The 27,268-nt window shown below is 43.1% G+C and overlaps 1 protein-coding gene across 6 annotated transcripts; it reads right to left on the bottom strand.

Annotated features, from left to right (window-relative positions):
• Positions 1-82: 82 nt before the first annotated feature.
• On the bottom strand, positions 83-25,527 carry HNRNPR (heterogeneous nuclear ribonucleoprotein R). Of its 6 annotated transcripts, none has more exons than XM_088671113.1 (11): positions 25,440-25,527; positions 17,964-18,132; positions 15,853-15,971; positions 15,256-15,363; positions 13,887-14,000; positions 9,701-9,877; positions 7,941-8,076; positions 4,837-5,042; positions 3,290-3,439; positions 1,533-1,654; positions 83-1,369 (listed from the first exon to the last, which is right to left on the bottom strand). In XM_088671113.1, the coding sequence occupies exons 2-11, from the start codon at positions 18,118-18,120 to the stop codon at positions 760-762; spliced, it is 1,899 nt and encodes a 632-aa protein (XP_088527239.1). In that variant the 5' UTR covers positions 18,121-18,132; positions 25,440-25,527; the 3' UTR covers positions 83-759. The 6 variants fall into 6 exon arrangements, with proteins under 6 accessions (XP_088527239.1, XP_060131701.1, XP_034974461.1 ...); XM_060275718.2 differs by having other exon boundaries at positions 25,444-25,527; XM_035118570.3 differs by having other exon boundaries at positions 17,964-18,129; positions 25,444-25,527.
• Between the last annotated feature and the right edge of the window lie 1,741 nt (positions 25,528-27,268).

Below are 27,268 nucleotides of genomic sequence, written 5' to 3'. Positions count from 1 at the left end.
TTTTTTTTAATATAAAAAAGATGTTTCTTGCAAGAATTACCAATAAAATGTTTTAGGACACAATTGAATTTGAAATAGGTAATGTTTTGAATAGATTTTTGAGTTTTATTGAAATCTTACATGAACAAGAAGAAATTGGAAATACAATCACATCAAGGAACAAATTGCCACGGATTTGACGTTTAGGCCAAACAAATTTTGTAGGGCAGATTTTCAAAAAGGTGTGAAGTTATAACAATTTAAAAACACAGTTAACCTACTTCTAGGAATGCAAAACATACAGTCATGTTATTTTCAATACAAGAAAACTTAATTTTGTTTTAATTTCTTAAAACTACGGAGACAAAGTACTAGCTTTACTTTATGTACAGCATATGCCTATGTAGTCTATCCCAAATCCAAAAAAGAAAAAGGAAAAAATGAAACTGTCCAAAAACAGAAGGTCTGCAAAATCATGATTTAACAGTGTCGCCCATCCTGCTGATAAACTGCTAAAATGAAGCCTAAAACGATAAAAAGCACTGTCTCCCAAAACTGTGTTTGGGAATTCTGCAAGCTCAGTAATGTCCAAGTGCATTTATGAGAAAAGAAAAAAATAATAAAAGACTTGAGTATATACACAATAGAGTGATTCTTCAGCCCAATACAAATGGCAGCCAATCACTACTGAAGGATGAAACATTAAGCCAATTTTTGGAAGGATGTAGAGCTATAGCCAAATTCTATCTTTCCAATATTCCCACGCCCTCCTTATTTGTCTTACTTCCACTGTTGCCCATATGTATCCTGATAAAATTCCTGGTTGTCATTATTGTAACCATAGTTACCGGCATAGTCACCACCTTGCTGAAGCGGCTGCTGAGCGATGGGTTGGGAGCCCCAGTTCTGCTGGTTGTTGGTCTGGCGGCGCTTGGAATCCGGTTGGTTGTACCCATCAGCCTTTCTCTTGCCTCCCACGTTGCCCCCACGGTTGCCCCTGGCTCCACGAGCACCACGTCCTCTCTGCTGCTGGGCAGGACCCCCTCTCCCACCCCTGGCTCCTCTTGGTGGTCCCATTGGTGCCCCCCTCTGGGAATAGCCAGCTCTACCTCTTGGCGGTGGTGCTCCCCGCCCCCTAGGTGGTGGAGGTGCTCCTCGCCCACCCCTTCCTCCTCCTCTTCCTCTTATAGCATAGCCATCATCATAGCCGTAGTAAGGATCTTCATAGCCACCACGGTAGTCATGATAGTCATAGCCATAGTAATCATCATAATAATCTTCATAGCCATAGTAATCTGGGGGATAGCCATAGCCGCCTCTCCCTCCACGCCCTCGGCCTCTAATTGGAGGTGGCATACGAGGTGGAGGATAGTAATAATAATCTTCATACCTAGTGAGCAGGAAAAAAGCACTGGCATTAGTTCATGCTGCTCTCAATTTAAAAGTTCAAGCGGAGTTCAGCATGCCAGATTAAAGTAGATTTTTATTATGTTGCTATCAGACAGAAACTCCCGTCTTTGAACTACGGTACAGTTAATGAAGTTAACACTCACGCAGTACTTCTGGAGGCTTGTCTGGCAGCCTGGCGTTCTTTCCTTTTCTTATCTGGAGGTTTAGCTAATACTATTTCAATTTCTTCCCCCTCTATCTCTTTTCCATTCATTTCGTTCATGGCCTGTTTGGAAGGGGAAAGAAGTTTAAATTCCATTCTACAGAGAAGAATCCTTCAGGATTTCCCACCTTTCCACTCTTCTAAGTCCTGATGTTTTCATGTCCACAGTAATTCCATTTCAACACAATGCATATTTTCATACTAAATGTTATAGGACGTAAATCACTCTAAATTTGCCTGGGACAAGCACAGAACACCTGTGTGCCTACTCTGGTGTAGGTGAGACTTCTGTAACAATGAAGAGCTACTACTAGCCATTTGTTTTAAAACAGGGCATTGGACTGAAGGCTGAACACCCTTTCTGGAAGGAAGACAAGACAAAGCAGGCTCCATTAGTGCTGCACAGTGAGAAACACTTTTTCTTGCTCGAGCTGCTTTTAAAGATGGAGAAGTCTGGAAAGTAAATACAGTGGTACCTTCGTTCTCAAATGCCTGGGTACTCAAACAACTTGGAACCCAAACACTGCAAACCCGGAAGTAAGTGTTCCAGTTTGTGAACTTATTTTGGAAGCCAAACATGCTCCATTTTGAATGTTACGCTTCCGATTTGAGTGCCACACTTCCATTTTGAGTGTTACACTTAGGTCTGTCTGTTTTTGCTCTTTATTTTGCATTTTTGTTTATGCGGCTCTTTGTTTTTGTGACTGTGTGGAACCCAGTTCAGCTACTGATTGATTGTGTGACTGCAGTACATTGTTTATTGCTTTCATTTTATGGATCAATGGTCTCGTTAGAAGGTAAAACTCATGTTAAATTGCTGTTTTAGGGGTTGTTTTTAAAAGTCTGGAACTGATTGAGCCATTTTGCATTACTTTCTATGGGAAAGCGCGCCCTGGTTTTGTAACAGACTTCTGGAACAGATTAAGTTTGAGAACCAAGGTACCACTGTAGGTGAAGTGGGAGGAAAAGTTTGGGGGTCTTTAGTGGGGGAGGAGAGAGATTATTTTCCTCTAGAACTATTTAATTACAAGGTGGCATATGCTATTTAACATATGCAATGTGAACAATGCACTGGTAAAACCTTTCCAACGTACGGGGGATGAGGGAGAGCAGGAAGATTTAAATGGAAAGTATCAGACTGGATGAACCAATTACAGTATTCAGCATTTATAGAGCATTTCTAAGGGGTTCAAAGCATATACGTTGGATTGCATCCAATACCATGCTTGCAGTCCTTCCTGCCATAGAGTCCGCAGTATGCCCTGAAAAAATCTCCTGAAGGTTAGGAAAGAGGCTCAAGAAAGGCATGAGGTGTGGGGCACAGGCTATAGGCAGGAGGGAGAAGTCAGGTAGAGGCTGACTGCAAAAGCTGACTGCAGCTACCATCTTGCTACAATTTTTACAACTCCTCCTAGTGTAGGTCTGTATGCATCACCACGACATCAGAGGAAGAGTTTTCCTTTGCCCATTCAGTTTGAAAACAAGCTGCACAGGGAAAGGAACAGCAAACTCCAGTTTTGGCTGGGAGCTTTGTTTTCATCTACAGTGCACTTAATGTTATATATGACCTCATGTGTTGGGCAGGTGGGCATGGCTTGGGGGAAAACAACCTCACAGGCCGAAATAGGATCCTTGCCAGGCATAATCAGGGACTGTTCCCCACCCACTGGCCCAGATAATGAAATTGTGCATACCCACCTTGACCGCTGCCCCCCTATCTTCAAAATGAACAAAAGCATAGTCTTTTAATTTCTTCACTCTTTCCAGCTTTCCAAACTCTGAAAAGGATTTCTCCAGTATTTCTTCTGTCACCGTTGTGGCCAAGTTTCTCACAAATAAAACTTTCACCTGTTAAAAAAAGGGGTGGGGTGGGATTTTGACATCAGCTTCAGAACTCCAGTAACTCTTACAATACATGCTTACTCAGATGCAAGAGTGCACTAAATAACTATCCATGAAAAGATGGATTTATCTCTGCATCACAAGAGGCATTAATTTTATCTCTAAAACTGAAACAGCAGCTAACAACATGCACCATTGACAGCTTGTTTCAGTGTTGGCTTCTGAATAAATGATTAGGCCTCCATCACCTTTTGCTTTCATTTAAGAGATACTGGAACATTTTCTTGCTGCTTATTTTTTTATAACAGACTGGCTGGCCCGGCCACACGTTGCTGTGGGTTTTTGTGTTAAATGGACCCTTTTCTGTTAAATTGACCTTCAGAGTCTCCCTTCAGAGTACCCTTACATGCCCTGTCCCAACCCTGACTTCCCTACAGTTAGTTTCAAAAATAAGACTCCCCCACCCATGCGTGTTCCTGAAAATGTCCCCAACCCCCACTACTTTGGCTGACTCAGGGTCCTACCTCCCCCCCCATGGCTATGTGTTTCCCCCCCCTTTGTTTTGCCTCATCCCTATGACCCCCCCCCCCGTTGTGAAAGCCCCATATTCAGTTTGTTTTTGCCTGTGGCCTACTGGGCAATGTTGCGGCCTACTCAGTTTTTCCTGTCCCACCCCCCCACTGCTTTGGCTGACTCAGGGTTCCCCCCCCCATGGCTATGTGTTCCCCCTCCCTTTGTTGTGCCTCATCCCTGTGATCACCACCACCACCACCACCACCCGTGGTGCAAGACCCTATTTTGTTTGTTTTTGCTTGTGGCCTACTGAATGGTGTGGTTCCGCAGTTACGAAGAAAGGCTGTGACCTCCACGTGTGCAATGCCTACATTATATATATATATATATATATTCATATTCCCAGGAAATGGAAGGCATTGACCAGCATAGGTACATTAACCCTGCCAGGTGGATGAAAAGCATGGGTGTACCTGGAATTGTATACTTCAGTAATTCTTACTTCCCAAGGAGGGGGAAAGGCAAAGTAGTGCAGACATGGCCACCCTACTGCAATGGCAAACTAGTTTTGGCTCAAGGGCTTCATGTTCATTCTTGGTCAAACCTCTGGGGTGTCCATGTCAGTGTTGAGTGTGGTCCCCCACACCTCAGTTGATGTTTGCCAATCAGCTTAGGGGGATGTGTTATTGGCCCCTCTGGGCTCATCAAATGACTGATCTGATGACTGGGGAGAAGGCAATTTGTATCCCCATCAGGGTGCCCATCCCAAATAGACACCCATCCTAGCACAGTGTCTATTTTGTTTTCCTTTTTAGTGAGACCTTGGGGGATGGGATCTGTGTCCCAATCTGGGGTTAGTCACTTCAGCAGTACAGCCTTTGCTCTATTACCTTTGCCATGACTTCTGGATCTGGTTCCTCTACAGGGTCAGCCCATTCCACAGTAACGACGTTTCCCCAGACTTTTACTTTCCCACTCATCAGCCGACGCCGAGCTTGAGCGGCTGATTTGTGATCCTCATATTCCAGGAAGCAGAATCCGCGATTCTTCTTTTTATCATCAGGTTGGTGATACAAGATTACATCCACTAAACCCTCTGTAATAATAAGACACCCAGATGTAACATAGAAGCCTATTTCTAGGTTGAAATGCTAATTGGAATGCAGAAGCTTCAGCATAAGTAGATCAAGTCTTCAGCACACTCAAATGATGCAGTACCAGCATACACACATAATTAAGTTCTCCCTTCTCTAGGCACTGGCTCCATCGACTTTTGAACATAAACTTACTTTTAGCACGAGGAGATGGTAGAAGTAATGTTTCTTTGCCCAGCACTCAAAATTTGATCCAGGGCTGCCATTCCTCTTCTTTTATCTGGCCTCCCAGGTGGAAAGGTCTGCACCAATGACCATAAAGGTGACACCACCAACCAAATCTAATGCTTTCTGGGCGGAGGGAGATGAAATGGCAGTGCTCCAAATGGTCATGGCCATCTTACCCATAGGCGGTACCCATAGGCGGTAGGGGTGCGGGGCACCTGGGCACTGGGCTCTCAGGGGTGCCAGGCCAAGAGTCCGGGGCCCAAGAGTTGAGCCCGCCCGTCGGTCAGAGCACGGTGGCAGGCTGTTCCGCTGCGGGTGGCTCTGCGGCGCGAGTTTGGGGGCAACTGAGCCAGTGAGATGCTGAGGCAGTGGGCCGGCTGGCTCCGCCCTCCTGTGCGCCTGGGACTGGGCAACCGGGAGGGGGGGGCAGCGCTGGGCAGATCTTTGCAGCCCGGTGTCGCATATGCTTAAGACAGCCCTGCAAATGGCACTGACATTCTCATTTTGCTGCCACTGGGACTCATTTTTACCGTAGAGGACCTCAACATATATTCAAGGGATCATCAGTCCTGACTGGATTTGAGCTTGGCTGTTCGACCTCCCACTTCTTGCACACTCTCACCCCTCTTCTGCTACTTGGAAGCTTCCCCACCTCATCAAAACCACTTTGGGGCCATTACAGGAAGGCAAAGAAGAACCTGGTACAGCACATCACTTCCTCTAAAAGTGGGGAAACACTGGCACCCAAATGTATACAGTGGTACCTCGGTTTATGAACACAATTGGTTCCAGAAGTCTGTTCATAAACCGAAGTGTTCATAAACCGAAGCAAACATTCCCATTAAAAATAATGGAAAGTGGATTAATCCGTTCCAGACGATGAAAAACACCCCCTAAAGCTTCAATTTAACATGAATTTCACTGTCTGCCAAGAGGTTTCCGAGGCCTATGGAGGCCTCCACGGAGGCATCGGAGCGTCCGCGACTGGGACGCAGCCACAGAAGCGCTCCGATGCCTTCACGGAGGCTAACTGTGTGGAAAGGAGCCCTGCGGCTGCGGTCGCGTCTCTTTCAAAGCGGGTGGGGGGGGGTCCCTTTGGAAGCGCTTACCTTGCGCATAGAAAACAGCGGTGAGAGGCTTGGCTGCGCGGCGGTGGCGCTCGCAGCTCTCCTTCCCTCTCTACGTGGTGCCAGCCGGGCGACCTTTCTCCTCCTCAGAGCAGCCACCACCACCACCAGGCGCCAGGACTGGCTGGGGTGGCTCGCGGTGCGCCTGGCTCTGGTTGGAGTGGCGGCGGCGGCAGCAGCGGCGGCTTCTCTCAAGCCCGAGCCTCTCCACTCTGCAGGGGCGCAACGGTGAAGGCCCGGCCTCGCTTCTCTTGACCCCTCCGCGAGGCCGGGCCTTCACCATCGCGCTCCTGCGACGTCTCTCCACCTTCGCCGTCGCGCTAATGTGGAGAGGCGTCGCAGGAGCTCGAAGGTCCGCTTCTCTTGAGCCGGCCTCGCGGAGGGCTCAAGAGAAGCGGGCCTTCGCCGTCGCGCTCCTGCGACGCCTCTCCACATTAGCGCGGCGGCGAAGGTGGAGAGACGTCGCAGGAGCTCGAAGGTCCGCTTCTCTTGAGCCGGCCTCACGAAGGGCTCAAGAGAAGCGGGCCTTCAGCGTCGCGCTCCTGCGACGTCTCTCCACCTTCGCCGTCGCGCTAATGTGGAGAGGCGTCGCAGGAGCTCGAAGGTCCGCTTCTCTTGAGCCGGCCTCGCGGAGGTCTCAAGAGAAGCGGGCCTTCGCCGTCGCGCTCCTGCGACGCCTCTCCACATTAGCGCGACGGCGAAGGTGGAGAGGCGTCGCAGGAGCTCGAAGGTCCGCTTCTCTTGAGCCGGCCTCGCGGAGGGCTCAAGAGAAGCGGGCCTTCGCCGTCGCGCTCCTGCGACGCCTCTCCACATTAGCGCGACGACGAAGGCATCGGAGCGCTTCTGTGGCTGCGTCCCAGTCGCGGACGCTCCGATGCCTCCGTGGAGGCCTCCATAGGCCTCGGAAACCTCGGGTTACTTACTTCCGGGTTTCGATGGTTCGTAAACCGAAAGTTCGTAACCCGAGGTGTTCGTAAACCGAGTTACCACTGTATGTATTCTCCCCTTGCCATCTTCTCCCTTCCCAGTTATTTTAAGCCAATGGACGAGAAGGGGAGGGGGGAAGCAAACTTGTTTTAAATAATTACCAGTGGTCGTAGGGTAGAGAGAGAGAGAGAGAGAGAGAGAGAGAGAGAGAGAGAGAGAGAGAGAGAGAAGCAAGACCAGCCTATAACCCTCTCAAACAGCGCAATTTTCATTAGACTTCAAACACCCAGAAATTCCCAAGTCCAAACAAGTGCCTGCGACTCCTACAAAATGTCAACCGGAAATTCAAGTAAAATGCAAATTAACTGCACAGCCACTCCAAGCTGGATACCATTCAGGCCCTATGAAAAAGAACCTGGTGGTGTTTCATAGGTTAATATTGTTTGGTGTGTGCATTTTAATTGGTGCCTTAGAAGGGGTTGTATTCTGAAAGATGGGATATAACTGTACTAAATAAATTCAGAGTCTTAACGGGCATTTTTATTATCAACACTCGTCTGCTTGTTTCATGAGTGAAACGCTAATACCTTACAACATGTCATATGCTGAACTCCTTACCTGTAACTTTGCTGAACTCTTCTAGTATGTTTTCCTTGGTCTTGTTTTTTGGAATTGATCCAACAAACAGCCTGTTGTTTGCCACAGAGATGCATACGCCAAGGTGTTTACCAGGACGGATTTCATAGTTGTCACACTGAAAAGAACGTTAAGCTGAACACTCATCTTAAAGTTAATGGTACACAGATCAACAAACTCTCCACCTGCTCCTATGGGGAAGATCTCAAAATAAAATGCTATCTACTACAAAAAAAGGTTCCTACCTGCATCCCACCTAAGAAAGATTTAAGGTTTCCAGTAGTCTAGTTCATTTCCCAATAATAGATATTTGCCAGCTCAAAATACACTGTCTATGGAGACTTTTCAGGTTAGGAATGCTCAATCCATCCTTAGGCTAGATGTCTGAAAAGCTCACATACACAAATCTCCTGTTTCATCCCATGATACTTAGGGGTATGCTGATTCTGAACATGGAGGTTAGATTCTTAGCTATCATGGTCATTGTTATTCATAAATGTATCTATTAAAGAGCTGTGTGTGTTAGTATAATTCACTGTAATGTAGCTCTGAAGGCTATCTTCAAAAGGAAGATGCTCCATTCCTAAGCACATCATCTACTGTTACTTCACTATGGATAAACATCCTTTTTCAGATCAAGCAGCCTGGACTCGGGAGATTTTTATGACAGTGAACACCCCAGAACTTATATAAAGTCATCACTATTATACTTCCATTTTATTTTCAATCCATTTCCCAAGTGTGAATTTTCCTTTATCGCTGCTGCTACACACTAACATTTTCAGTAAGCTTTCTCCTTAAGGAGGTTTTTTTTTAGGCTGTTACCAACAATTTACAATCCATTAGTGTATAAGCGAAGTTAGTATTCCCATTTACCCACTTAGTACATCACTCAAGATGCTCTTGCATAGCATTTCAGCTTCTGTTCTGTTGCCCTATCTGCTCTGTTTGAAGAGAGCTTTTTATGGAACAATCCGACTGGTCCTTACTTGAGAGTAGGTCCTACTGAGAGTAAGTCCTACTGAACTCAAAGGAACTTACTTCTGAGTAGACTAGTATAGGATTGTGTTAGTGCCCGATTGGTAAAATCCTGATTTGCTATTATCTGCACACTTAGCTAACTCACCAATTAACTGTGCCTCCAGTTAATTTATGAAAGATAAATAACACCAATTACAGATCAATTATAGATCCTTGGGGACCCTTCTCTGTACTTGGAAAACTTCTTCGTACTCAGAAAACTATCAGTTAATTTCCCCTTGCCCTTTTTAGCCAGTTTTATCCATCATTTTGTCCCTTTTCTGTCAAACTTTAGGAGCTTCAATGAGGAACCAACCATCCTTACCTACAACTGCAAATAATTCAAACAATGTTAACCAAGCCTTTGCAGATGCCTTGCTATTTCATGTTTTCAACTAAAATTTACATGGGCTGAAAAAACAGCTATCAATAAGGTCTCAATAATAACTATGTCTCCAAGGTCAAAGAGGAGAACTCAAGTCAGATTCATCCTGCAATTTTCCTTATTAACATCAGATGGCATGGTTAAATTGAGAAGTGCCTTAAGTAGCAGCAATTTATAACTAGTTGTTTATAACTAACTAACTGCTAATTTATAAGCTCATTACTGAGTGATCTAGAATACTATGGGAGCCCACTTGCAAAGAATCCATGAGTTACAGGTTGTGACTATAGCGAAGATAATCCATCCTCTAACATATATAGCATGGCATAATACTTACTAATTTGACAGCTTCTTGTGCTGCATCTTTACCACAGAAAGTGATGAAAGCGTAGCCTCTGTTCTGCCCAGAGAGGGGATCCATCATGAGCCGCAGGTCCCAAATTGGGCCTGCCTTCTCAAATAGTGGTACCAATTCATCTTCATACAAATCCCTAGGAATTTTACCAACAAAAACCTGATGAGGAAAAAAAATATTTTTTGTTTGTTAGTAAATGACTTTTTTAAAAATCTTAATTCTGTTAAGAAAAACGGAATAGATTTATGTAAGGTGACATTTCAAAATGCTTGATCTTCCTTTTCAAACACTCAGAACAGAGAAGCTTCCGTTCTAAGCACATGGGCCACTACCTAGAGCTACTTTAGGAATACCCTTTCTTTAATCACTGGCTCAGTTCAGATGTAACAGGGAACGATGGTTTCCCACTACACAACCTTTGGCTTATGCACGTCCTCTCCTTCCCACCGAAAAGGACAGCAAAAGCTTCTGTTTTCAATTTTAAACTAGCCGCAGTTCCCTGTGATGGAGAATTTGTGGAACTCTGGTCATTTAACCCACATTCCTTTCTGAGCAACCTTATCAGTGCAACTGATGGGACTCTTACCTTCACAACAGACTAAATTCCAGTCAGGTAAAAGTCAGAGGTTTCTACACACACATTTCTCCATCCCCATCCAGGGAAACAAGAGGCATAATCATAGTTCAAGGACTGATTCCAGCTAGGCAAAAACACTTGGGAGGGCATGGAACACGGTCAGGGAGAGGTGTGGCCTGGGGAGAGTCCTATGGGCTGGAAAAAGAGAGGCAAATGACCGCAATTGTTCCCCAGCTGCTTTGTGAACAAGTCAGGATTTGAAACCTAATTTGATCCTGACTTGCTGTTACTAACCCTAGTTTAAACAAATCACAGTTACAAGTTGGGCTGCCACAGGGCACCAAGGCTAGTTTAAAAATGAAAGCAGAAGTTTTCAATCTCCTATTTGCAGGGGGGTGCGATGAAGAGTATGTGAGCTCATGGCTTACCGTAGCTCAAAGCTGCAGTGACTAAACCACTGTTTTCTATTACACCTGAAGTAAGTCACCACATTCAAAGGCCTTCTGAATTGAACAGACAAATCGAAACCCCTATAGGACATAAAATTTTGACCTGTGGCTCCCATTCACACGATTGTGCCTTTAAGCTTTATATACTATGAAAAGAAGCTAAACATGTATTATAATGCTATACCACAATGACATTTCCCTCTTTTTACATACCACATTACCAATTCTATATTTAGTCACTAAAGCCATTTTAAATACCCACCTCTCTCAAGCTCACTTTTTAACTATCCAAATTACAAGTGCATGCAGGTAGTTTAAGCATGTTAAGAGGTAATTTTACTATTCATTGTTAAATATCCTTGTTTAACAATGAATATTGTAAAATGAGTATGTTTAATAATATTCATCGTTGAGCAAGTAACTTTCATTGGTCATGTTCCAAAATGGTATTTTGGCTTATTAAGTTGAGAAATGCACAAGCTCTTTTGTCTGCGCATGCAGCCCCTTCTCCACAAGCTGCAATTAAACAAGGAGGGCTCAAACAATAGTTTTTCCATTTCATCAGTACCCAGATATCAGCTACCAGCTTCGGGACAAGCCACAATATTAAACCTGTTTTAAAGTGAATCAAGCAATAAATTAATTGAACCAATCAGCTGACCTCCAACTTTAGATCATGGCTTAATATCCAGGCTTGCTCTAAAGCTGGTAACCATAGTTGCTGGGTACTGATAAAAATGGAGAAACTATGTTTAATCAGAGGCTTCCTGGTTTAGTTGCAGTTCTCATAAAAAAGGAGAACTGAAGCATGTAGGGAAAAGCCTTGTGCATATATTAGGTCGATACTAAGACATGATTATCCAAACCATCTGATTATCTCTTTTAGGTAAAGGTAAAAAGGTAAAGGACCGCTGAACGATTAAGTCCAGTCAAAAGCAACTATGAGGTGCGGCACTCATCTCGCTTTTCAGGCCGAGGGAGCTGGCATTTGTCCACAGACAGCTTTCTGGGTCATGTGGCCAGCATGACCAAACCGCTACTGGCGCACGGAGGATTATGACAAGTGCCAGAGCACACAGAAATGCAGCACTGCAGCGGTACCTATTTATCTACTTGCACTGGCATGCTTTCGAACTGCTAGGTTGGCAGGAGCTGGGACAGAGCAATGGGAGCTCACTCCATGACGTGGATTCAATCGGCAAGCCCAAGAGGCTCAATGGTTTAGACCACTGGTATAGGCTTCTATTAAAACATATTAAGTGCAAGAGAAAGTGCTTAAAAAAACAAACAGCACTTTAGGACTTTTATTCAGACAGGTGAGAGAAATATATGGAAGTATAGGCATGTTAATACACTAGCAAATATACTAAGCTACGGTACCAATTTAGCATTAAAGTTAAGGACCCTTTTTTGTCTTGCATAAATCCAGAGTTGCCTGGGAACAGAGACCAACTATAAAACACTATCTATGTGAGGGGAATAGGGGTCTTTTACCAACTCTCAGCCCCATTAACTAACTACACTTCCCAGGATTATTTGGGGGAAGCCATGACAGTTTAAGAGGTATAACACTGCTTTAAATGTATAGTGCAGATGCAGCCTGAGATACAATTAAGCCTGCAGGGGAAAAGGATGGTAATAATATTTACTGGACAAAAATATGACAGAAATAGGGAGAATTCACTGTACTGATCTAAATCCTTCAAAACTGTTGAATCAGCTATGTGCCTTTGCACAAAATGTTAAGACAAGTAAAGAAAAACCAGATGAAGTGAGTGTTCTCAGTATGTCAAATATCAACTACAGTACATTAGATGTCAACAAGCCAAGTGAGAGTTAGCTAGTCAAAAGTGCATGTTAAAATGAAGAGATCGTCTTGCAAAGAAAAAATTGCTGTCAAGAGCATTTACAGCTGGGATGTGGCCCTCCAGTTGTTGCTGAACGACAACTCTCATCAGCCGCAGCTAGCATAGTCAATTGCCAGGAATTATGGAAGATGTAGAACACCTTCTTGATAACTCAGATGGTAGAACATGAAACTCTTTATCTCAGGGTTGTGGGTTGTTGCCCATATTGGACAAAGAGATTCCTGCATAGCGGGGGCTGGACTAGATGACCCTCATGGCCCCTTCCAACTATACAATTCTATGAGTGGCTGCTGAGACCATATAACACCGGTCCTGAAAGACCTACGTTGGCTCCCAATATATTTCTGAGCACAATTCAAAGTGTTGGTGCTGACCTTTAAAGCCCTAAACAGTCTCTGGCCAGTATGAAGGAGCGTCTCCACCCCCACCATTCTGCCCGGACACTGAGGTCCAGCTCCAAGGGGCCTTCTTGGTGGTGGCGCCCGCCCTGTGGAATGCCCTCCCATCAGATGTCAAGGAGAAGACATCTGAAGGCAGTCCTGTTTAGGGAAGTTTTTAATGTTTGATGTTTTATTCTGTTGGGAGCCACCCAGAGTGGGGCGGGGTATAAATAACATATTATTATTATTATTATTATTATTATTATTATTATTATTATTATTAGCTTCTATAAACATCTGGAGGGCCGCAAGTTAGCCAAATGAACAAAAACTCTGAATATTACTGCAGTTAAAAGACAGGCTTTCAGAGTGTTTCCTGTGGGATACACGACTTTCCTTTAGTGTCAAAATTTGGTTGGAAAACTCAGCTTAACAATTATTTTCATTATAGCTAAAACTAAATAATTAGTTGTCAGGGCGGCTGCTGGCTACCCTCAAGCAACAACACTCCAAACCATCTTGTCTTTAGTGCTTTTATTGTGAAAGCTATTTACAAGGCAAGAGCTTCATGAAAACATGTCTACTCGGTACTATCAGATTCTCCCAATGGCGCTTTTCGGCTCCTCCCCCAGCAGAGTAGTTTGGGGACCCCAAATCTCCTCCCCCTGCGTTTGCAAGCCGTTAATCGCCTCAGTTCCGGGGTGAATTTGAAAGGACGCCCCTCGACTGTTTCCCGCTGGAACTCTCTGCTGGCCCCTCCTTCCTTGCTGATATCATATTAGTTTTTATGTCGTATTAGATTAAATAGGTAACCATGGCTTAACTTTATCATTGTTAGGTAAGGACAATCTTTATGCATCTGCAATTTATGTGCAGCAGTATGTACATACAAACCTCTGTGCCGATGCCAGGCTGGGATCCTGAGTAGACCGTATCTGGAGGGGGGCCACCATACTTCCGCTGCCCTGTAGTCACGTCCAAAGTATAACCAGTCCTCTCTAGCAAAGCCTGAATAAAGGAGGAAGAATTAGAAGTAGAAGTTTTCATAGCACAAGTGGCATTCAACAACACATTCTTTACCAAGACAGAAAAACAAACCAGAAGGAGCCCCATCCACAGAACCTCTGGGATGTTCTATCTATCTATCTATCTATCTATCTATCTATCTATCTATCTATCTATCTATCTAATACACCACCCTATACCCCAAGGTCTCAGGGCAGTTCACAACAAGACCACAACATATAAAATCAAACCAAAAGCAGTAACCCAATAATACCCCCCCAAATGCCACATTCTAAAAGGTTGTTGGATGTCAATAAGATCAACCAAAGGCGTGGTTAAAAAGGAACGTTTTTGCATGGCACCTAAAGGTGTATAATGAAGGTGCCAGGTGAACTTCCCTGGGGAGAGCATTCCATAGACGGGGAGCCACTGCAGAGAAGGACCATTCTCGTGTTGCCACGAGAACAACTCGGTGCTGCATCAAGCTAAATGAAGTGCTCTTCCTCTTGCTGCTTATTGGGACCACAAAGACTAGGTGTTGTATCCAACTAAGTACTACTCAGAGTAGGCTTACTGAAATTAATGACTAGGGCTGGGTAATACCTACTTGCCATCATCGTAATACACCAACAGCTAAACATCATGATATGGCGGTATATTACGATGTTGGAAAGGAGCTGGGGAGGAAGAAGGCAGTTGCCGGCCACAGAGACAATTAGCGTCACCGTGCGCAGCTTCTGCCTCTTCCAGAACCACAGCCACCTCTTCCAGCGCCCGGCGCATGGAGGAAGGAACCCGGCCATGCGAGGAACAGGGCGAAGTCGCCTCCTCCTCCAGCTCCCACACGTTCTAAGGCAACTGAGGAAGGCCCACAAATGCTCCGTCCGTGCGCCTGCATCAGCCGCTGCCGACTTTGCATGGACAGGTGGGGGAGGGCTGCCTCTTCCTCCCAGGAGAAAGAGGTAGCCTGCACGTGCTAAAGCAGCTGAGGAAAGCAGCAGCCATGGAGTCCCTGTCAGGGAAAAGGGTGGGGTATAAATTAATAAATATATAATAATTGAGGCACATTTCTCTCCTATACATAGGGCTCTTTTGCTATTATGCATTTACAACACTCATGATTTTAACTATTTATTTAAATAAGTCCTTAAAGCAACATCAGAACAATGCAACGGATTACTTAAATACAGAAATATCTGCATAGATGTTCAGAAGAACTTTTATGTTCCCCTGTACACTCAGCATATGTATACATTACCTTAATCTTTGCTTCATCTGGCCCCTTTGTTGATTCTTGTACTTTGCTTCCTTGTTTCTCTCTCTGTCTGTAAGTCTTCATAACTCCACATAAAAATGCACTTTTGTTCTGCAGATACAATTTATGACATCATTCAAAAGGAAGGTATAAAAAGAAACCTGAAGCCATTGAACCTGGCATAACACTCAACTGCTGCAACATTTGACAGAACTAAGTAGTGTGCTTATATATATATATATCACTTTGTACAACTCATTTAACACAAACAACCACTCCATTGAGCACCACATCAGGCCAAGGACTCTGAATATGAGAGTCTTTTTACATGCATACAAATCTAGACTTTGACAGTGCAGCCCTATACATGTCTACTCAGAAGTAAGCCCCACTTAGTTGAATGGGATTTCCTCCCAACTAAGGTAACATAGGATTCCAGCCTAAATGCAGTGTTTGAGGGGTAAAGTTGTCAAAAAGACACATTGCAGAATAGTTCAGAAAAACGTTTGACAACCTTTGTTGGTGCTTGTTATAGCCATGTTAGAAAGAATGCTACATTTGTGAACCTATTTCTGCACACCACAGGAGCTCTTACCTTACCTGTACATGCGACAGGTCACTTTCCTTAAACTGCTGTAATACAGAGAGGGCTCCTTCTTCGTTAAATTCTCTAAGAGCATCTATTGCTCTCTCATCAAGATCAACATAAGCTACCAATCCTAAAAAATTAAAAATAGAAAAAATTACAGATTCCCATTTAATTATACAGAGGCAATTTCATTCAAAAACACTATTTTAGTTTGCTAAATCTGAAGTAATTTGAGCTCAGTATATAAAGGTAACTATGGTAAACTAAAAAGTTATATCAATTGTTTGAGAAACTCTGTGGATATTCTGCTGCACAAAGCAACACTACATATCAGGGTTTGAAACAATGAACTCTGGCTCACATTCCCTTTTAGGATATTTCTTTAAGATGGAGCCATTACAAACAATGCATAAAGACTACGTAATCTAACAACAGTTGTGCTACAGCAGCTATTTGAGCAACCTACAAAGCCAACTTCTCCCCTTCAAAAAAAACTAAAGTGAAAAATTATTCCCATTTCTATAAAAAGCAGATTACAATGAATGTTTTTTTACTACAAATAAATACAATTTTGCCACAACTTTCCAGCCAGTGACATTATTTCAAGCCCTGTTATGTACATCAAGTACACTAATATTATGCTTACAGGTGCAGACCCACATACAGTAGGACCAGTTCTGAAGCATAAAGTACTTTCTTTTACATTATCTAAAGTGAGTAGAAGTTTATGAAAAATGTAGAAAATTTCTAATTCATCAGTATTAAATGGTAAGGTGCTGAGATATTTGTACCAACTTCCAATAACTATCCAGAGTGTTTTGAATACTTCAGGATTTTAAAGAGCACTGAAAACATCTTTCTTCTCTATCACACAGAATAGCAGTGCACAGAGACTGCATTTCAGAATTGATCCTGTATACTGGAAGGCAAATTTTGTACTGGGACAAAACTCAGCAGAGGTTTTAAAAGTCATGAAGCTCAGCCCAAAGTTTAATTATAAAATTAGTTGTAGTGAACACTACTAACGGACACCAGTGGGGCAAGTTTAACATGTGAAGATCGTTGTACAATTACTGTTGAATGCTAGGTAGTAAAATGTTTAACATTAATGCACTTTCAAGTTTAGATAAATGTCAAACTCCTCATGACACAACCTCAGTTGCAACACATTCTAAAATCCTGTACATGCATTTCTCAGACACCTACACTCAAGCCACTAAGTGTACATCATCATATAGCACCGCCTTAGAGAAGTGTCTCTCTAAGGAAATAAAAGCTATCTGGCAGGCACTCATTGGGATTGTCATTCAAGACAGATCAGCCACATGAGTCAAAATATCAACATAAAGAAGACAGATATGGTATTGTTTTGAACTGCCTTAAACTTACATAACTTTTGGAGTATTTTAGGGGGGAAAGATAAAACAGATCTTGCCACTGAAATATTTGAGATAAGAGCATGAAGCAGCTCCATTTATATTTCTAAATATATTCACAACACGCATACTAAAGAGGAAGAGGAAGTTTCTATTTCACACCCCAAAAATATGTGTTTCCTAAGCACATGTGTTCTCTCTCTCTCTTTAGAATACACAATAAGCCACTTGCTCCATGCAAGATAAACGTAATTCAAATAATAATTATTAATCTGAACATATCAGTGTAATTACTGATATGGACCAAAATATTCACTAGGAGCTGGACAAACATGAAATTCACTTACAGACTGGAATTCAAACGTAGCCCTAAGTCAAGCAAGCAAGCTATTTCCCTCAATAAGCCAAGCACCTATTGAAATATCAAGTGTTTAACACAGTAACTATAAATTGGTGATGATAGAAAGGTAGAAACAAATGATTATTTTATAGAGGAAACTTACAATTCAGTAAGCTGGAATGTCCACTTTTACTTGTGTCTATGAAACAGTTAAGTGCCCTGATGACCTAAGATACTGTCAACATGTCAAACCCAATTTGACCTCAAAGAAGTGAAAGCAGCTGTACATTCAAAGCTACACAGTACAAAACACAAGTAAATTTTTTCAACTTTAAAACCTAAAAATTTGAAAATCGTTTTGCCTTCACTTTCATAACCAATCAGAAACAAGAAATGCATATTATACCTGTCTGAAATATTTCATCAAGTCTCTCTGCCACCTTCTGTGGGAGGCCTGCCTCTATCAGTGTCTTGTAGTGTTCTGTGTGAGTTACACTGGAAGTATCCATTGGTTCTTCCTCTTCTTTTAACTGTACCGCATTACCATTCACCTGATTAGCCATTTTATTATGCTGCTGGAAAAAATTCAGGAGCTATATTACATAAAGCCAGTAATAACTAATTTGTAGGACAATGCATTTATCTAAACTAATTTGTAAACATGCTGCAAGTGACTTGAATTAAACCTATTATTTAAAGCCTTTAGAATGCAGCTCACCTACATGAAATAAGTACAGTTCTAAATACTGTGGAACATGTACATGGAATAGCGCACAATTTTAAGCACTTCATGTACATCAGATCTATTTTTTTATTTTGGCATTAATTTCTGTGATCTTAGTGGTGGGGGGTATACTGAAATGCATGAACATCTGCCATTATTACCCTGGTCTCAAAAAGATTTTAAATCAATGTGCTTAATACAGAGGTCCACAGGGCAGCTTAATATGCAAAGGTCAATACTTGCTTTCCATCTTTCCCATAGTTTTCTGGCTTATTTCCATACCTTCCTTCAAATCCAACATTCTGTTACATAAGAGAAGCCATGCTGCTTTAATGTACACTAGTTGCCAGAACACTTTTTAAAAAATAAATAAACAACAACATGCCACATTAGGTTTTGCACAAGTGGAACAATCGATAAACGAATTGCATGTCACATACCAGCAAGATGAACTTGTATTAAATTCTGCATATCATAGCACAGCATGTTATTCCAGTTATTAGAGTTTAAATGAAAGGTTTAAACGAAAGGCAGCACCTTCAATTTTCCATATCAGTGAGAAATACTTGATGTGAAAGTCAATAAGAAGACTGCAAAGATATGAATAAAAAAATGTAGCACTATCTTCTCAAACAAATACTGTGGGATTTTGCCAACTTATTTTATGTGTCTGATTACAAACTGGTGCTTAATACTCAGGCATGACAGCACAGGTGATATAAACAACTACTTAAAGAGGAGGGCTGGTTGACGGTGCCATATTAGCAGAGAGACAAAGCAATCTTGATTTCACCAGAAAACTCAGTAAGACATATGAAACAAAGCTTTTTTTAAAACGTTTTAAGTGCAGAACACTAAAACTAGTCCTTCAAATACTAGATACAACTTTAAGATAATCATCCAATTAAAAGCATGCAATACAATTAATGTATCAAAAGCAAGACAAGACAAAAGAAGATGTCCCACTCCAGAAACGTTTTGCCATCAAAACATTTTAGTTCAAGGTCAATGAGTACTTTAATCAATGGGCTATGACCATTCTGTAGCTTGTGCAGAATAACTGATACACTATTCCATTTTTGTAGCAGTTGCCACCACACTCCTTTCTACTACAGACTGTATAAAATCCCTGAAATTTTTGCTACTGCATGTTTTTGAGTACATGTCCTACTTTAAGGCCAAAAGTACAAAATGCTTTCAAGCTGAACAAAACTGTTTTGGTGATCCACAAAACCAAGGCCTTCTAGTTTATTGAGCTTGCTCCTTAATACCCCTGCACTTACATGAAAAGCAGCAGTGGTGCATGAAGAGACAAAACCCCACTCAGAATTAAGACCAGTTGCTTCTTAGCAAATACTGCATCCTGAACACGGGTTTATGATGCTACAAGTTTTCCCCAAAGAATTTCTCAGTGGTTAATCTGGTTATATTAAACCTCATTTTTCCCCCTCAAGTGAAAGCATGTTTAGAAGTGTTACATCTACACTACATGCAGCATTTTATGGGTTCCAGTTCTGCATTGTCATGTGTTACTTCCTTTGCAGGGAACACAACACCAAAAAAAGAAGGTTCGTCACACACAAAGTCATTTTTCTAGTGAAAATTGTATCCGAGGAAAGGCTAGTGGGACAAATGTAACCACTTTGGGAGATTCATTGTTTCTAGATACCTCATCTGCACTACGTATACAGTGGACCCTTAGGTTACGTACCTCTCAGGATATGTAATCTTTGGGTTGCGAAAGCGGCAAACCCGGAAGTATTTTTCCAGGTTTCGCCGCTCGCACATGCGCAGAAGTGGCACCTCTGGTTACGGATTTTTTGGGGTGCGCATGGACCCCCGAAACAAATTAAATCTGTATCCAGAGGGTCCACTGTATATTTAAAACAGCATCAGACCACTAAAAACAGCATCTTCACCCTAAGACTCCTAGTTTATTAAGGGTGCTGAGAGTATTTAGGAGACCCCCTGGTACTATCACAGAGCTCCTACCTCCATTCATCCTCTCTTCCCATAGAACTCTGTGAATTGTGGCTCTTTAAAGGGAATAGAAGTCTACTAACAACTCTCAGCATCCTTAACAACGTACACTTCCCAAGATTCATTGGAGGAAGCCGTAACTGTTTAAAGTGATATAATACTGCTTAAAATAGAAGGTGCAGACGGGACCCTTCGCCTGATCACAGGAAGTTGGGCTTGATTATCTCCAACAATGAAATGCCAACACTACCAAAGCAAACACAACTTGAGGGATATGGGGATATGTAGCACCCAAACAAAAATTAACACCACCTTTACTTCTTATTCTAAATACTGTAGTTTCAAAGCATTCTCCTCCAAGAGGATGTTCATATAGCTGACATTTATAAAGATTCTCAATGCACTTCAGTACATTTCTCAAGGGCTTGAAAAAGAATACAGAAGACAAGCATGTCTATCAATGTTTTAGTGATAAAAAGATGACTGGTTGATTAAGATATTTACAGATAAGTAAATATCTTAAATATCTTACCAAGGAAATGACACCTTCACCACAGTTAAGTATGTTACATGAATTACTTAACAAATATTCATGTATGAAAATTTTATACAGTATAAGCAGAATGTCAGAACAAGCAAAACTCAAGATTTGTCTCCATATTTTACAATTCTATTCTGCATGCAGCTGTGAAAGAACTGCATACAAGCTTTGACATTAAGTAAGCTTTGGGGGCCAGGGAAATCCTTTCTGGAGGAAATGTGATTGTACCCCCCCCCTCCAATTTCAGGCACCAAACTGAAAACATTTATTGGTCTAGGCTTTTGGAACACAGTTGGTATGGAGCCTAAATATTTACTGTACAGTACTGTTTATTTTTCACTACATGGCATTTTAGTTCTTCATACAGACAGCTGATGGTTTAAATTGCTTTATCGTGTTTGTATTTTATAGTTGCTATTAAGACACCCTGGCCTTCTGTAGAAAGATAGGAAGAACAAAAAATAAACTAACAGTCACTGTGCAATCGAAACCCATCAAAAAATTCACAGAATCCTAGTACTGTTTTTGAGTTTTACCTTCACAACTCATTATAATGGACTCATTCGCACTGAATTTACAAATGCAGATTTATCAAGCTTCTGTTCTGCCTTTCCATAAAGATATTCAAGAGGATTCTCTTTTCTTCTGAACATACCAAACTATGGCAAACTTAAAAACTAAACAAACTCATTACACAAATAATTACAGAAACTGGGTATTTACCAGGCTATTCTTCTCAGCCTTCTGCTCTAACATTACTACCACCACCAAGCACAGGTTGCTGCAAATACAGCAATGCATATAACTAAAAGCCTGATGCTATGCTCAGAGGTCCACAAATTCACTCATCGCAGTTACCATGGCAACCACCCTTCTTCCCTAGACTCTGACTTCACATAGCGCTTTCGAGTCACTAAACTTCCAAAGCAAGATAAAAAGACTGACCCTACCTCCCGCTGCCCCAAGTCTGGAACTCAGGCTAAAGGCACTCAGAATGCCTCTAAGGCACAGTGTGAAATCAAGTGTGAGACCCTCCCACCTATTAACCTTATTCCAAGCTCAGTCTCTTACACTGCAGGACACTGTGTAGTAGATGGAGCATACACATATAGACACTCTGTGCAGAGGGGTAGGGGTGAGGCCAAGGTTAGAGGTGAGCATAAATAATGGGTGGTTACCAAAGCCCCACAATTGTGGACTCCTTCCCAAACACCACTTTTTTGCTTTCACCTGTCCTAAATAACCTGCATCTTATGCTCCAGTCATCACTCCATGCAAGAGCAGGGACAAGGGTGGCACTGTGGTCTAAACCTCCGAGTCCAAGCTCGGTTGTAAAATGGGGTAAGCTCCTGCTGCTTTGTCCCAGCTTCTGCCAACCTAGCAGTTCAAAAGCATATCAGTGTGAATAGGTACTGTTGCAGCAGGAAGGCAAACGGCGTTTCCATGCACTCTTGCACTTGTCATGGTGTTCCGTGCACGGTGCACCAAAAGCAGTTTTATCAATCTGGCCATGTGACCTGGAAAAGCTGTCTGTGGACAAACACTGGCTCCCTTGGCCTGAAAGCAGAGATGAGTGCCGCACCCCATAGTCAAATCTGACTGGACAAGGGGTACTTTACCCTTTTACCATGAAATATTCCTTTGCACTAGTACTTGGCTTTTGTAATGCCCCTGTGAGATATATTTGCTCCCCTATGCTATGTTCTAGCAACCTGCTCCAGTGTCTTAGACCAAGGATTTGTGGAATGACAGCAGGACAGGGCAGCTGTATGAGACATACTGAAGAATCTTGTTTCGACAGTGAATGTTTCAAGTTCTTATGTGCAGAACAAAGTGTATGTGCTGTTTATCCTATGGGCCCCTGCACTTGAATGGATTTAGTTATCATTCACATTTCAAAAGTGTAGCCTTGCACTAGTGCCAGTTAGGGTCCCAATTCCGGCATCCTATGCAGGAGGGGCAACTAATTTTTATGCCTCCTATACACACTGTTATCCACATGGAACTGCTGCAAAGCTTTATAGTTCTATGTGCTGAACTGGGCTGCCCAAGTTCATTGCACTGGTGTAGGAACAGGGCTTACAGACACACTAATGCAGGGCACATCCAAAACAACCCCAAGTTTGTTTACACTCAAGTCCCACTATATTCACCATGGGTTACTTCCTTAATTGTGACCCTAACCAGCTCAGTTGCTTCCTGACATAAGAAATAATCTTACCGTATTTTCCGCTCCATAAGATGCACCTGAAAAAGTGGGCTTCTCACCCTTTGCCGCAGTCGCCAACAGCAGCAAAGGGGCGCCAAAGGGAGCAGCAGCTGTTCCTTCGCTCCATAAGACGCACAGACATTTTCCCTTCCTTTTAAGGAGAGGAAAAGTGTGTCTTATGGAGCGAAAAATACGGTATTCTAAGAGTTTAGAATAACTCTTTACACTAGAGTAATGTGAGTTTTATTCTATTTTAGTGTTTCTATTTTTAAACCAAGCAAAAATTTTAATACAGTAAGTTATCCTAAAGTTCAATCAATAGTTAAAATCAATTAAAATGGGCACACAACCAATGGACAACATTGTTTTTACAATGGAATTTTATATCCTACTTCAAGAGAAGGCAAATAAGCAAAATAGATTTATTGTTACCAAAGTAGTCCATTAGACTCCACTGAAATTTGAGAAATGAGAGACATGTAAAGAGCAATTTTATAAAGAAGCAAGTCCCACTTAGTTTAATGGGGCTTATTCCCAGGAAAGTGGTTCAGTACAGAATTGCAGGATTGTAGCCAGAGATAATGTTCTAGAATAGAACCTAAATTATAACTTAAACCGCTGCAGTACTACTGACACCCTTATACAACTTCTGAAAGAGCTTATAGGTATTACAAAATGCTATGACAAAAATGTTACGGACTACAGAACTGTATAGCAAACTACATTAAAATTATTTGTGTATATTTTTTGCAACTGAAAAGTTATTCAGCACTTTCCCCATTCCATAACAAGTTACTATGTTTTTACAAGCTAACAGCACAGCACAGCTGCAATCTTTGTATGTGGAGTGTTTAAATCCCTTCTAACTCACATCAAGATTTCAATGAGAGTTTCAGAAATAACCCAGTTATTTTCTGAACTTAAAAATGAAAGCCATAACTCTCAAATGATTATATATGTCACGATGAACTCACAATAAACTCTACACTGTCTCTGTATATGTAAAATAGGTATATTTACCTACTATTACGTACAAGTCATCTGGTAGAGTAAACCAAGTATTATCACACACACTCAAGGATGGACCATATACCTAAACAGACTATTGAAGCTATTCCTGAAAAAAGCACATGCTGCAGAAAGAACTTAGCTAGCCTACTGGCCGCATGGATGGTGCTACAAATACACACGAAAGCTCATACCAATGACAAACTTAGTTGGTCTCTAAGGTGCTACCGGAATTTTTAAATTTTGTTTCGACTACGGCAGACCAACACAGCTACCTACCTGTAACTAGAAGTGTAGTACTGTTACAGTTAAAACATTCCACTTGATTTCCTCTTCGATCAAAGTTTTAAAAGTATCAGCAGCTGTCAACAGCTCCTATGGTACTCTCACGAACCAGAATTCCCAATTGATCACTGTCTTTCACAAAGTATAAAGAACCCTTACCACAATCAAACCTGATTCTGACAGGGCCACGAAAAACCACTGCAATAAGTTTCAAATTAAATGGTACCGGGGGCGGGGCAGGGATATGCTCCATTTGCCAAAAAAATGGGGATGAATCGTGGCTCCCCTTAGGAGAAGGAACATTTGGCATATCGGTGTTTTTTTAATTTGTTTTTAAGGGCAGTAACTCAAGGCACATTTGCTCGGAAGTGAAAACCCTGCTGTATTCCCGCAGGCCAGCAATGCACAGAAATGCAGCCCTGCAGCTCGATCCCCGAGTTACAGCTTCGCCCGCAACTTTAAAAAGCCCTGCCAGCTTCCAACGCGACTCATTCCCGGATTTCAAGGTGCCTAAGGCTTATTCGAGAGCAACATTATGCCCGCCGGCCTCAACTCTCCAAGCAAACACCCCTTAGGAACCACAACATTCAAGGCGCCAATACGCAAACCGGAGGAGGAGGAGAGGCAGGAATCATAATAATTTCCATTTCTACGGGAGTGGAAACCGCCTACAAACACGCCACGCGCTCAAAAAGGCAACCCGAAAGGAATCGCCGCATTGGTTTTAACACCCACACACCTTCTTTCCTCCCCATCTCAGGTCATGATAGCGGAGGTTAGGCCTCCTTCCTTTCCCATTCTCCCTCTCCCGGACTGCGGCGGATCAGGGCCCTCCGCACTCAGCTGAGGAGGCCCCTCCTAAAGGGGTGGAGGGTGGGGGGTCGCACGCAGCCGGGCCTACCTTCCCCGCCCCCACGTCAACGGCGCGGGGCCTGCACCGCCCAGACGCATCCCGCCAGGCGCGCCGCGGCCACAAAAGGCGCCTCGGAGAGCGCGGGCCTGGGCATCTCTCCCCCCCCGCGCGCGCGCGCGCCACCGCCAACTACGAGAGCGCGCACTCCTCTCAACCACCCCGCAACATCCCTCCTCTCCCCCGGCCACCGGTTCCTCGGCCAGGCGGCCTTGGCGGACAGACTCACCGGAGCGGGACCTGCGCGACGCGGCTTGGAGGCAGCGGCTGCAAATGGCGCGCGCTCCTCCTCTTCCCTCCCCTCATGGACGGCGGGAGCGACCCCGGCAACGCGAGGGGTTTCCCGGAACTGTTTCCAGGGACTGCACCCCGGCGTCCAATCCGGGGGAGGCGTTTCTGAGAGGCAGGCCGGAGACTCTATCGGCGCCAGGAGGCGGGAGCAGGCGGAGGGCTCCCGCGGCCAATCAGAACCCGAGGAGAGCCCCGGCCAATCCGCACGGCTGGAAAAGCCATGGCGCGCCGGTAGGGTTAGGAGGGGGAGGTGGTGAGGTGGGGGGAGAGAGGGAAGGAATCCAGCGCTTAAAAAAAGGAGCGGACAATTCCCGCTTTTTGTAGTTCTTTTGCAGACAAAGGAGGCTCGTTGTTCGCCTCGCTCTTTCAGCCTTGCAAAGGCCTCTCTCTCTGTTGAGGTATCTGTCGGTACTTCAGCTTGGACGTCTTTGAAGGCTCCCTCTTGAAATCCTTTCATAAGTAAAAACCAAAAACAAAGCATAGTTTCGCAAGAAGTTTAGTACAGAATCTCTCTTTCTGACAACTACTCTCCTAGATTTAGGGATTTATCCTTCTCATCATTTTATGGGAGTGCAGGTGTATTTCTGCAGCAGAGGCAGTGGTCGGACCTTTTCGGTTGTAGCCTCTAAATCACAAGTCCTTTCTTCCCAAAGACGCCTGTCTACTAGGACCCTTTCTTAATTCCCTTTAATAAATGGATTGGAGCATTTCTATTCAAAAGGGGGGGGGTAAGAAGATAGGGCATTAGCATTTTATATTACTGTGGCCTTTTTTCTTTCCCTTTAAATATATATATATTGTAGTGCATTATTTTGTTGATTTTGTGTTGGACTGGATTTCAACCCCCAATTTAACTCAGTGCCGATCAGGTCAGCGGTTCGAATCCCCGTGATGGGGTGAGCTTCCGTTGCTCAGTCCCAGCTCCTGCCAACCTAGCAGTTCGAAAGCACGTCAAAGTGCAAGTAGATAAATAGGTACCCCTCCGGCAGGAAGGTAAATGGCGTTTCTGAGCGCTGCTCTGGTTCGCCAGAAGCTGCTTAGTCATGCTGGCCACATGACCCGGAAGCTGTACGCTGGCTCCCTCTGCCAGTAAAGCGAGATGAACGCCACAACCCCAGAGTCGTCTGCAACTGGACATAGTGGTCAGGGGTCCCTTTACCTTTGCCAGATATGCATAGGACAGCACAATATGTTGACTGGTATATTTGTGGATTTACAACTTTCTATACTATATGATATGTTACACTATATTACATATTATGTGTAACATAAATTATAAACAATTGTGGGATGCTTAGTGCTATTACTGCTTATTTACCGGTAATTCTAATGTATTAGAAGTTATTTTGAGTTTTAAACATTTAAACACTCTTGTAAAGACTAGAGGCATGTGCTTTATTTGTGTTTAACCTGTTGACTGTATATTTCTTGATGATCGGTTTTTATTTAATTTTGAACATATCCCGTTACATTTTGTGGTTGTCATCTTCCTCCAGTGCCGTTTTTAATTAAAGGAATGTTTCCGTTAATTAGGGAAACCACACCTGAACTGCATGTCACAACAGATGCAACTTTAGCTGTGTACACGTAATACATTTAAAGCATGGTCTCCCACAAAAACGAATTCTGAGGACTGTAGTTTACCTCCTCACAGAGCTACAATTCCCAGTACCCTTAACAAACTACAGTTCCCAGGATTCAGAGACTGGACCACACTTTGAATGTCCTTTAAATGCATGGTGTACATGCAGGCTGAGAGTAAG

The sequence above is a fragment of the Zootoca vivipara genome, chromosome 6 (assembly GCF_965207765.1).
Source record: "Zootoca vivipara chromosome 6, rZooViv2.hap1.1, whole genome shotgun sequence".
Taxonomy (NCBI): domain Eukaryota; kingdom Metazoa; phylum Chordata; class Lepidosauria; order Squamata; family Lacertidae; genus Zootoca; species Zootoca vivipara.
This window is presented reverse-complemented; position numbering and strand designations above follow the sequence as displayed.